This window comes from Leguminivora glycinivorella, chromosome 15 (assembly GCF_023078275.1).
Source record: "Leguminivora glycinivorella isolate SPB_JAAS2020 chromosome 15, LegGlyc_1.1, whole genome shotgun sequence".
Lineage (NCBI taxonomy): Eukaryota > Metazoa > Arthropoda > Insecta > Lepidoptera > Tortricidae > Leguminivora > Leguminivora glycinivorella.
The window spans coordinates 7,333,856-7,347,193 of NC_062985.1; the positions used below are offsets into that span (position 1 = coordinate 7,333,856).

The following is a 13,338-nucleotide window of genomic DNA, read 5'->3' on the forward strand; positions in this document are numbered from 1 at the left end:
TAAAATTTAGTTTTTAGGACATGTGTTTTTCAGTATCAGTGACTAGTGAAGATAATTATTTTGTATCTTAATTTTATTAACAATACAAAATAATAAGACTAACAAAATTGACTGTTGTTTGGTATGGAAATCAGTATACATTACAGTTTCTATGAATAGTTAGACACGGATACCCAAAGAAGTAGTACCAAATGCTCTAGCTATAATCTAGAGCATGTGGTTCTACTCTTCTTCCAGTTTGAAGGTATCCTTGTTTGCTTTTCAGTCATCATAGGCATATGCCGAGCCACTTTGCTGATGAAGTCTAATTGAAGAAGATGCATGTGCAATCTCAATCTTCATCTCTTTATCTCTTGGAGCCAGTTCACCTCAGAAACATCTTCTTTATCACAGCTGACGGTGTTTAGCTCTAATACAATCTTATTCTATCTGATAACTTCTGATATATATCTTCTTCTTTCCTCTATTCCAGTCTTTTAAGCCTGAAAATTGGAATTAAAATGTAATCAACTTTTATGTAAAATAAAAAATCTTACATTATTGAGACCGGTTGTACTCGTCCGAGAACATAAATTACTTGTTTAAATACGCTAGTACTCACACGAGTACATAAACTTCAGAGCTATATAAAACCAAAGTTTTTTAACTATATGGATGAAATCTACTTACTGGCGTATGAAATACATTATATATTTATTAATTAAAACCAAACAAAAATATATAATTAGACTTTCAGTTAGATAAATTCGGATTTACTTACCGCGGGACACCGTGTAGCCGGTAGTGACAGATGTCAAAGCCGCACTGATCGCTGATTGGCCATCTGAGGCTAGGTGTCTGTTTTATTTGGTTGATAGTTTCGTTCGGTAACGTTCTATGCCTACAAACTTGTTATGCTGCTTTGACATTTCACAGGAGATTTTTTTTGATCTTATGTCCTCAAGTGAGGACCGGGGGATCCAGGAGGTTAAGATATCTATTTCGATGCAAATAGTTTGTATACTAGCTGTTTGTGTAGAAAATTAAGAACGTGGAGCGTTTCCCATGACCCATAACGCGGAATGGGCTCTATCTTGGGAACGTTCCCAACGTAGACACTCGCAATAAACTGCATAGATACCCTCGACTTGTGGTTTCAAGGGAAAGAGGAAAACACGAGCGTGTTATGGTTTAGACGTGATTCGCGTTCAAAATAAAACGAAACACTTCATTTTAACTTGTGATAAAAATGTTTCATTAACGTATTTTATGTTATCACTTATACCTATTTGGCTACTATTATTTTAAAAATTAATACATCTATATTTAAAATCATCATAAATCACAGGATCGCGGTAATAAACTAGAGCTTTGTTCACTGGCGTCTTTTGACGTGCAATTTGCTCTTTTCACATAACATAATATATAAACTAACATAACATGACATATCATGTAGTGTCAGCTGTCAATATTAGGTCCTACAACAGTTGTAAATATGACGTGTCTCCGAACGAATACTTCACTCTATCCACCAATCTAAACGCGTCTAAAACGCAGCAAAAAATCCTTTTGCGAATCCAAAACAGTTGCAATATCAGTAAGTGTCGCACAATGGGTCACGGGAGCGCAATAACTGTAGCTTTGTCCACTGGCTTCTGACGTGCAATTTGCTCTTTTCGCTTTGCGTCTCCGGAATAGTGCAAAACTGACAGTTAGCGTCATTGTTTTTCCGACGTCAAAGCAGCTTTGTTTGAAAGATATCGGGGTGAGAGCTAGTTAGCCGTTTTTCGACTTAAATTCCTTTGTTTGTAAACCCTGCTCGTGTCGGATTTAATAGTGACGGATTGTGAAGTTCTTTAGCGTGTATTTGAAAATAAGTAAATGAAGAGAGCGGTAATTTATTATGAAACAACAGAATGATACTGCCGTTACATCTCGTTGATTATTTGATTTGGAGAGAGAAATTTATTTAGGGACAACAAACTAAATTAAGAGGATGAGGTAAAAGTAGTACCTACTCTTATTCAACATAGATTTATTATTTAACTAACTGCTCTGTGTCTCCAAAAAAGTCCCCCACTGTTTGTATGTATATCTGTATTTTGACGATAAACCCAAAAGCTTAAAGAATGTATTTTTATTCGCTAGCCAATGTATTTCGATTAAGTGAACCAAAGAGTACTTTAACTATCAATCGAGTGATTCTAGACAAAGTTTAGGTGTTTAACAAATTGTGTTACTCATCACGTGAAGCCGGGGTGTGTCGCTAATAGTTGATGAAAACAGATTTTTATATTAAACATTTACTTTGATAGATAAACTTTGCACCCTTTTCATAGCATTTTAAAATCATAGATGAACCCGTTTACCACTAATGCTATTTATGTCATAGTGATTGATTTACATGGAGTACCTGGGCCGGAACCGGATGCGGTCGCTTTCCGGACATCAGCCGACGAACCGCCGCCCACGCGAGCGACAAATGTCAGTGTATTTTCAAAAAGGACTTAAGTTCGTATTGCTTTCATAGAGATATACGCTCTTTTGAAAATAAACCTCAAATGTGAGCGCCGCTTTAATTCATGATTGCACTTGTGAGCCTTGACTTTACACGGTTTTTGCTTTTTGTTTGTATCTAGTGTTAGAATATGTCTGAGTACGGCCCTAAGGGCCCATTTACACAGTGTGAGAACTCGCATTTGGGCTTAAGTAGGTACATTGCTGTATGTGATTGGTGTGCTGAACTGGGTTAACCCTTTATAGGGCACTGGTCTCAGAAAAGACTATATGACTATCTTTTTGTATTTTTTTCCTGTACAGAATTTTTAGGACTACAGGATGGCGATGAGGTATGAACTCACGATTTTTTTGAGTCTTGCCCGTTAAAGGGTTAACTAGTAAACATCAGTCCGCAATGTAACTGAAATCATATGCGAGTTCGGCTGCCGTGAGCCGGGACCCTTACATTTTGGTCTTCTTTTATTTAGTCAATGGTGTGTGGTGAGAAGTGGATCGTTTACGTTTTTCCACGGCTTTACACACGTTCATAAAAAATAAAAATGCGCGATAACTGTTAAATCCCTTTTCTAAAAAAGATTTATTTGCAGAGTGGAGTTTGTACTACGGCTGACTGAACTGAAACTACATACAGGGAATTTTAACGGTATACTTTTTCTATTATGTATTTCAGTTAAACAAATGTGAATTAATATTAACATTTAATGAATTAAATATTTACAGGAGTCCCGTAAGTTTTGATTAAGTACCTACACATATTTATTTATAAAATTGAGAAGAATATTCATACTATTTCAAACATACTGAGGTATAAATACATCCACACTGTCAATTGACAGAAGCATAATCACCGAAAACGACCAGGGATTCGAGTCCCATTTAATTTATAGTGCCAGAAAAAGCGGCCGCAGGGAAATCGAATTAATGCGAGACTAATTGGGGCGGAAAACCACGGCCGTATTGTCGCTACTGTCTCCTCGGGGTATTGGTAATATTATCAGCGAGACAACTAATTTTATAAGTCAATAATGAACACATATTTTTTAGGTGCAATGAGTTTGATTCTTTTCTCTGTATAAATGAAAGAAAGGGCCTGTCTCTTCCGGGTATTGGCAATATTATCAGCAAGACAACTCATTTTATAAGTTAATAATGAACAACTAGTTTTAGGTGTAGTGAGTTCGTACAAAATAAGAGTACGGGCCCTTTTACGTAGTGCGAGAATTTGCATACGAGTTTCTTTCCATCGTGGTTTTGATTCATGTGACGAAACGTATGTTTGCACGCCGCGCCGCGCGTCTAAATCGGCCTTAAGTGTCAGTGAGATGGAAATGCGTGCTCGGAAGTGCGAATATATATAACTAGCTTTTACCCGCGGCTTCGCCCGCGTAATAAAAGTATTCTTATTGAAACGTTTACAAAAAATAAGATTTTCATTTGGATCCGTAGGTTTCTTTGTAAGTACATCTGTCCGCGATTATTTCGATTAAGGTAAAGCGGGGCAATTCTCGACTGGGGGGCCATTGTAACTGATCTATTTGCTGTACGGTCAGCCAAGAAAGTGATTTACCACTTTTCGACTCTATTGTTCGAAAAGTGGTAAACCACTTTTTTGGCTGACTGTACCTTACACATATTACTATTGTTTTAAAAGAAATTCTTGCAAGGATTGTAGAATTGTTACACAGCGACCACAGCTTAGGTAGTAGGTACGAATATGTTTGTATTTTACCTGATATAAATATTTATACTGGGGAAACTTCATACAACCCACATAGCCAGTATCTCGACGCTATGGTCGGTAAGGTAAAAAGTACTTAGTTGCATTATCGCTTACAATTTTTTCCATTTTGCTTATACTTATTGCAAACGTAAACATATAAAAGGCAAGCAAACAACGATCTTCTTACAGCACATTGAATGTAAAAGTTATTACGGATGCAGGATACTCGCCGATTCCTACTTACTAATCCCTTCCCAATGAGCCACCTGCATTTTACACTGCCTAGATATCGATTGCCGACCGATTATTCCGACCCCAATCCCTATTCTTATCCCCGTCCCTATCTCTATCGTTGTCCCCGTCCCCGTCCCGTCCCTATCCCTATCCCTATCCCTATCCCTATCCCTATCCCTATCCCTATCCCTACCCCTACCCCTATCCCTATCCCTATCCCTATCCCTATCCCTATCCCTATCCCTATCCCTATCCCTATCCCTATCCCTATCCCTATCCCTATCCCTATCCTTATCTATCCCTATCCCTATCCCTATCCCTATCCCTATCCCTATCCCTATCCCTATCCCTATCCCTATCCCTATCCCTATCCCTATCCCTATCCCTATCCCTATCCCTATCCCTATCCCTATCCCTATCCCTATCCCTATCCCTATCCCTATCCCTATCCCGTTCCTGTTCACTGCCGTGTCAATTTTAAATCTTTTGAACCACAAGTAAAGATAAAAACTAAACCTATACTTATGGCTATTTTGGATATTTTAACCCCATTGCACAACAACAGGGGAGAAAATTTCATTTCCACCTCATTAGATTTTAGAATCGTTGTATTTATCGTGATCAGGGACCCGATAAACCATAAAAACGATACCCATATTGTGTTTTTGACTTTACCCCCTTTGGACCCCTTTAGGGGTCAAATTTTTTCAAAAACCTGAAACATATATATAAGACAATTCTCATGGGTTGTTAGGAATCAACCAAAAATAAACGAAGTGTTGCTCTGAAAACAAAGATTTTTATTTAACCAAATGTTTACATTTGAAACTTAACTTATTTAGTATTGATCACACTAAAAACATACCTGAAAACAAAGAAACGACATTCAAAGTCTATTAATTGGCATGTCGATTCCCACTTTACACCTTAAATTATTTAGTCTCTTGATTTTCACTCTCCGGGTTTATAACCTCTCATAGTCGCCATGACAGATGGATGACACCTACGCGCCGAACAGTTATGGAGTTTGCCACGCCATCTGTTGTCTTGCTATGTGAACTTCTACTTTACCGACCGAGTCATAAGTTGTAGACCATTCAAAGAAATCTCATTTCTTTACATCTCCCCTCCACGGGAAGAAAATTTTCTCACTCTAGAAAATTTTCATAGATGCTACAACAGTTGTCTGTATCTTCTTACTTATGCTGGTGCTGGAATGAGTTTTGTTATATGAAATACGAGTAGGTTTGATTCCAACTTCTTGTGGCCTGTATTAACTCTATATATGGAATTTGAAATTTTTTCTTTGATTTCAAAAGGTCCAATCTTTAATTCATCTAGTTTTTTTCTGTTTAATTTATGTCCGTTTTCTACATAAACCATATCACCTGTATTAAATTTATGGTATGTTCTAGTCTTGTCGTTCATCATTTTATTATAAGTATGAGATTTAATTGAATTTTCGAATGCAAGTTTTTTATCTTCAATCCAGTCATCTACCGTTTTATCTAATTTTAATTCGTCTGGTAGCAATGAATCATCTGAGCCTTCCAGAAGGTATCTTGGTGTGAAACCAGTAACTGTGTGTTCAGTATTGTTATATTTGTTAACACAATCATGAGCAATTGTCGTCCAAGCACTCGTATTCTCTTTCTGGTTCATTACACATCTTATTTTATTTACTAGAGTTTGATTTAAACGCTCATTCAAACCGTTAGAGAATGGCGCATTTACTGCTGTGAAAATCAGCTGTATTGATCTTTCGTTTAAAAAATCTTTGAACTCCTTGGAATTTATCCCCGGATATTGGTCTGATAAAACCATGTCAATTTTATAATCTTTTATTACATTGTTCATTAGTTTTATGAAATCCTTTGCATTCTGGGTCTTCGAGGTCACTATATATGCGTATCGCGTAAAGTGATCCACTAGAAGGTGAAGGTATTTTTTTGTAGAACGCGAACCACCGAATCCACCAATGGTATCTATGGAAACGATTTCAAAAGGCTTAGTAGCAGGTCCTAAATGCGACATCAAGCCATATTTTATCTGTCCTCTACTTTTGTTTTTTATACAGACCTCGCAATTTTTACATATATTCATGATATTTTTTGTCATATTCTTTGCTGTATATTGTTTTCCAATTTTTATTTGTAATTGTTTCATACCTATGTGACACATATTTTCATGTACTTTTTTAATTAGTTTTATGCTAAATTCTTCAGTCAATACTATTTTTCTCTTTTTTTTAATTTTTTATAATATACATTGTGTCTATGTATCAAATTGTTTTTATCATTTTTAATGTCCTTGTTTTTTTCTTGGTCTGTGAGTATTTCCTGTAAATTTATTAAGTTTACTATTTTCAACTGGTCTTCTGTATATGAATTGGATTCCAATACTGGGTTCCTGCTTAAGCAGTCGGCCTCTAAGTTATTCTTTCCTGGTGCATACTTTATTGAAAAATTGTATTGTGATAGATAATATGTTAATTCGCCGAGTTCTTCATCAGGTCTAGATTTTATATTTAAATTTTCTAACGGCTTGTGATCAGAATATACTGTGAATGACTTGTCTAATAACCAATATTGCCAATATTTTATGGCTTCTTTAATGGCCAAGCACTCCAAATATATCGCTTTTTTTCTTTTTTGAACCTCGTTCAATTTTTTTGAAAAATAAGCCACCGGCTTTTCTTCTCCGTTTGGCTGTGTTTGTTTCAAGACTGCTCCAATCCCCTCTATAGAAGCATCAGTGTATATTTTTATTGGTAAATTTTTATCAAAAATTTCTAGGATCGGTTGAGTACACATTAATTTCTTCACTTCTTCAAATGATTTTTGACAGTCCGCTGTCCAAACAAACTTCTGATTTTTCCTTAGTAGCTTATGTAGCGGTTCCAAAATAATGGAGCTGTTTGGTATGTATTCTCGATAGAAATTAATTTTTCCTAAAAACTGTCTAATGTTTTTTTGTGTTTTAGGTGTTGGAAATTCCCTTATTGAAATTAGGTTATCTGCTACTGGTTGCACTGTGTTATTCTGTATTACATGACCAAGGTATTTTACTGAACTTGAAGCGAATGTACACTTAGTGAACTTTAGCCGGAAACCTTCTTTTTTTATTGCCTCTAATAATTGCGTTAGATGATTGATGTGTTCAGTATAAGAATCTGAAAATACTAAGATGTCATCTATATAATTAACGGTAAATTCTGTTAATCCGTGTTTTCTTAGTATGTTACTTAATATTCGTTGAAATATCGCAGATGAGGTCTTTAATCCGTATGGTAAGCAGGTCCACTGATAATGGCCTTCTTGCGTGACAAAGCCAGTCTTCTTTCTGTCTTCAATCCGTAGGGGAATAGACCAAAAAGCAGAGTTAATATCCAGTGTTGAGAAAAATTTGCAGTTTCTTGTCTTTATTACTAAGTCCTCAATCAACGGGAATGGCTGGGCTTGTGGAATTACTATTTTATTTAGATCCCTGAAGTCAATGCATAATCTGGATCTTCTATTTTCTTCCTTTTTAAAAACTAGAGTCACTGGTGCAGCAAACGGACTGTACGACTCTTCTATGAGATTCTTCTGAAGTAATTTCCCAACTTGTTCTTCAATTTCTTTCTTATCTTGCATAGAACATTTGTAAGGCCGCTTGCTACAATATTTATCCACTAGCAAATCTATTCGAGCCTCATAGTCTCTTACTGTTCCTATATCGTATTTATCTTTGGCAAAGCTTGATTTATACTTTTCAATAAGTTTATTTATTTCTTGTCTTTGCTCTTCATTTAAGTGGCTGACATTTGTGTTGAATTCTTCTTTCATGTGTTCATTAAAATTTACAGAAAGTAAATTTATTTTGTCCTTGAGTTCTACGGAAGCAGTATTTTTATGTGTTTCTTTTTCTCTTGATAGTCTTTCTGGTTTTTGACTGATCTTCAAATTTTCATCTTGAGTCAACTTAAACTCTTTGATTATGTCTAGTCCTATTAGGAAATCATATTTAAATTCCTTTCCATCTATAATGTATACATCCATATGTTTTTCTATTTCCATTATTTTTATTTTCAAATTTGTCAAACCTTTTGCTCTTTTTACACCATTAATTGTTACTAATTTTGCATTTTTATCATAATGTTTTTTTGCTGACCTCTTCAGTTTTAATAATTTTGAATTAACTAGAGAGACGTTTGAGCCTGGGTCATATATACCCAATACTTCTAATTTATCGTTAAGTATTAGTTTGACTTTAATCAATGGTGTAATCACGCGTTTTTTTGATCTTCGTCACTCAATTCAACATCCAGCATGACATTATTCACATTTTTATAATTTTTCTTATTCTCATGTTCTCCTGTCTGTTTAAACCAGCATCTTTCTTCGGGATGAAAGCGGGTACCTTTGTTTAATTTTTCGCATATTTTGCAGGGTTTGATCTTCTCGGCTCCAGTTTTTATGTCCGTGTTTATTTTCTTTTTATAGTAAGTCTTTTTATTCATTGTATGCTCATACTTTCCAAGCTCATTGTAAAGACTCATGGTGGATGTTATTTTTCCTTTATCAATTTTGTCCATTATGAAATCTGGTAAACCCATTACAATGAGATGAATCATTGTCTGCGAATCAGTCTGTTTATTTACCTCTAGGAGTAGCCTTTCCTTTTTGGTGGCATATTCTATTAGGGACCCCGCTTGGTATTTAAATGTGAATGCGTACTTAATCTGAGACCAACCTTTATTTCCATATGACTCGCACAGATTACTTTTCCAAATTGTCCAGTCCGAATCTATGGTATGTTTTATTATCATGCTGTTGTACCAATCTAAGCACTGTTTATCCATAAGATGCTTTAGCATCTCAATTTTTTTAACATCCTGCACCATTTCAAATCTTTTACATTCATTCTCAAATTCCTTAATCCATTGTTCAACATTTGTTGTTTTTCCAGAAAATTTTTCCAGTAAAAACCGTTCAGCAATTTTTCCCAAGTTTTTACTAACAGGTTCCGTATTGTTATTGTTGCTAACTGAGCTTTTTGTTTCACTTACAATTTCGTCCAAATACTGATCACCAAATTGAACATTTTCACCTTCGTCCAAGTAGGTCTTTCGCAAGTCTTCCGTTAAAGGGATCCATAATTTGCGTGTTTGATGTCTTTTCTTTAATGAGTTCTTCACTTTCGTGAATACATCCGTAGTCGTAATACCAGTGTGTTTACTAGCAGGTTTCAGATCATCAGGAACTTCAAAAACACGACCATCGGGTACTTCGATTGAGGTTATGCAGATTGTATTTGTTTTTCCTTCTGGCCCCGTCGCTAATACTGCGAACGTAAATCTCAATTTTTCCATGTTTATGTTTTTACTAAGAATGTCGTTTTATAAGACAATTCTCATGGGTTGTTAGGAATCAACCAAAAATAAACGAAGTGTTGCTCTGAAAACAAAGATTTTTATTTAACCAAATGTTTACATTTGAAACTTAACTTATTTAGTATTGATCACACTAAAAACATACCTGAAAACAAAGAAACGACATTCAAAGTCTATTAATTGGCATGTCGATTCCCACTTTACACCTTAAATTATTTAGTCTCTTGATTTTCACTCTCCGGGTTTATAACCTCTCATAGTCGCCATGACAGATGGATGACACCTACGCGCCGAACAGTTATGGAGTTTGCCACGCCATCTGTTGTCTTGCTATGTGAACTTCTACTTTACCGACCGAGTCATAAGTTGTAGACCATTCAAAGAAATCTCATTTCTTTACATATATTTAGTCCTATGTCTTTAGGAATCCTCCTGTAAAGTTTCGAATAAAATAGTCAAACTAATCTTGTTTCCCCATCTAAACTTTGAACCCCCATTTCACCCTTTTAAGAGGTGAATTTTGAAAAATCCTTGGCGTAGAGGAGCACCTCTACGCCCTATAAGGAACCTATGTGCCAAATTTGAAATCTCTAGGACCAGCGGTTTCGGCTGTGCGTTGATATATTATGTCAGTTAGTCAGTTAGTCAGTTTCTTCTTTTATATAGTTTTTGATATTTAAACCCCATTGCACTACAACAGGGGAGAAGGTATTTCACTTCCGCCTCATTAGATTTTAAAAACGTTGTATTTATCGTGATCAGCGACCCAATAAACCGTAAAAACGATACCCATAATAGTTTTTTGACTTTATCACCCCCTTTTCACCCTTTTAGGGGTTACATTTTCAAAAAACCTGAAACACGTCTTTTAGTCATATATTTTTAGGATCCCTCCTGTGAAGTTTCGAATAAAACAGTGAATCTAACATTGTTTCCCCATACAAACTTTGAACCCCCATTTGACCCCCTTAGGAGGCGAATTTTGAAAAATCCTTTCTTAATGCTCCTCTACACTATATAAGGAACCTACATGCCAAATTTGACATCTCTAAGACCAGCGGTTTCGGCTGTGCGTTGATATGTCAGTAAGTCAGTCAATATCTTCTTTTATATATTTTTTTGATATTTAAACCCCATTGCATTGCACCACAACAGGGGAGAAGGTATTTCACTTCCGCCTCGTTAGATTTTAAAAACGTTGTATTTATCGTGATCAGCGACCCGATAAACCATAAAAACGATACCCATATTGATTTTTTGACTTTATCACCCCCTTTTCACCCTTTTCGGGGGTAATTTTTCAAAAAACCTGAAACACGTATTCAGTCATATGTCTTAAGGAATCTTCCTGTGAAGTTTTGAATAAAATAGTCAAACTAATCTTGTTTCCCCATACAAACTTTGAACTCCCATTTGACCCCCTCAGAAGGTGAATTTTGGAAAATCCTTTCTTAGTGCTCCTCTACACTATATAAGAAACCTACGTGCCAAATTTGAAATCTCTAGGACCAGCGGTTTCGGCTGTGCGTTGATATGTCAGTCAATCAGTCAGTCAGCTTCTTCTTTTATATATTTAGACACCACAACAGGGGAGAAGGTATTTAACTTCCGCCTCGTTAGATTTTTAAAACGTTGTATTTATCGTGATCAGCGACCCGATAAACCATAAAAACGATACCCATATTGATTTTTTGACTTTATCACCCCCTTTTCACCCTTTTAGGGGTTGAATTTTCAAAAAACCTGAAACACGTATTCAGTCATATGTCTTAAGGAATCTTCCTGTGAAGTTTCGAATAAAATAGTCAAACTAATCTTGTTTCCCCATACAAACTTTGAACCCCCATTTGACCCCCTTAGGAGGTGAATTTTGGAAAATCCTTTCTTAGTGCTCCTCTACACTATATAAGGAACCTACGTGCCAAATTTGAAATCTCTAGGACCAGCGGTTTCGGCTGTGCATTGATATGTCAGTCAGTCAGTCAGTCAGTCAGTCAGCTTCTTCTTTTATATATTTAGAAGAAGATTATATATATATATTATTTTTGTGTTAATAAACACACAAACACGTAACTGGTGGAAAATGCAAATAAATTAACCTGACCGATATAGCTGCCTTGTTACTGATCCGTTACCATTTTTTATATAAAGCCCATGTTTTTGTTGAATTCCGTTTACTTTAAGGGAAGATTCTTTAGTTCAAATACAATCAATTTTATTTCTCTAAGGAACTAGCCTCTTAACTCTCACGGTTATCGAATTATAAAAAAAATACTGACATCCCTTACCACTTCCTAATGTTATTTGTTTTGACATGTGCCGTCAAACACTTGACTATGACTTTAATATTTATGATTCAGGTCCTCTCACACTAATTAATCCATTTATTATGTATGGAAACGAAAAAAAAATCTAATTTAACAAAAACCGATATACAGGGTGGTTCCTGGTGATGAACCTAACTGCGTGTCGAATTATCGGAAAACAAAAAAAAACACGGTGTGTACCTACACGTAAAAAGTATCGACTATTTCTTCTTAGATGTGTCTCACACTCTTCAACCAAAACATACAATTTTAACGTATGCATTTCACACATGATTAAAAAATAATCATTTTAGCTAAGTTTTGTGAAAATACTTAGGCCCTTATTAGGGTGGAGCGAAAAAACACTTTTCTGGAATTAGCAAACCTAATAGTTATCAATCAATGCCCCTTAGTCTATGAAGCCTTTGTGCAAAATTTCAGCTTTTTAAATCAACATCTTCTGCCTCCGCATTAGGGTTGAAATTTTGAAAATCTCATACAAACCTGAAAATTCAACTTTTAGATAGAAAATGTTTTTCGGCAGTATTATGTTCAGTATACATTATTGATACATATTATTACAAAAAACTACCAAAACTTGCGAAAACAGCGTTAAAAATCGCCAATATTCAGTATTTTAGCGGCTATTTTGGCGAATGTACTGAAACTAGACAAATTTTGGCGATTCTTGACGCTATTTTCGCAACTTTTTGTAGTTTCTCATAATGATATGTATCAATAACATATACTAAACATAATACTGTCGAAATTTTTTTTTATCTGAAAGTTGAATTTTTAGGTTTGTATGAGATTTTCAAAATTTCAACCCTAATGCGGAGGCAGAAGATGTTGATTTAAAAAGGTGAAAATTTGCACAAAGGCTTCATAGACTAAGGGGCATTGATTGATAACTATTAGGTTTGCTAATTCCAGAAAAGTGTTTTTTCGCTCCACCCTAGCCCTTATTCATAACGTTCACTAAAATTATCAAGCCGATAAAGTTCGTTTGTCACTTTCCGACGTATCGGTGTGATAGAAAAGGACAAACGAACTTTATCGGCTTGATAACTTTAGAGTACGTTTATGAATAAGGGGGTCAGCATATTAGAGCATCTGTGTGTTGGAAACTGCACAGAGCCCGCAATGTGTCGCAGCGTTAAAGCCCGCCATGTTTTAACAAATAGCTTGTCATTTTGGAAAATATC

General features: G+C 35.5%; 2 protein-coding genes across 2 annotated transcripts in view; both read right to left on the minus strand.

The window, feature by feature from the left end:
• The window catches only part of LOC125233850 (protein unc-13 homolog B), a 463,752-nt gene that overhangs the window by 130,233 nt on the left and 320,181 nt on the right, over positions 1 to 13,338 (minus strand). The window lies entirely within an intron of this gene.
• On the minus strand, positions 7,617 to 10,226 carry LOC125233851. Its single transcript, XM_048139989.1, has 2 exons — positions 9,973 to 10,226; positions 7,617 to 9,891 (listed from the first exon to the last, which is right to left on the minus strand). The coding sequence occupies exon 2, from the start codon at positions 9,804 to 9,806 to the stop codon at positions 8,721 to 8,723; it is 1,086 nt and encodes a 361-aa protein (XP_047995946.1). The 5' UTR covers positions 9,807 to 9,891; positions 9,973 to 10,226; the 3' UTR covers positions 7,617 to 8,720.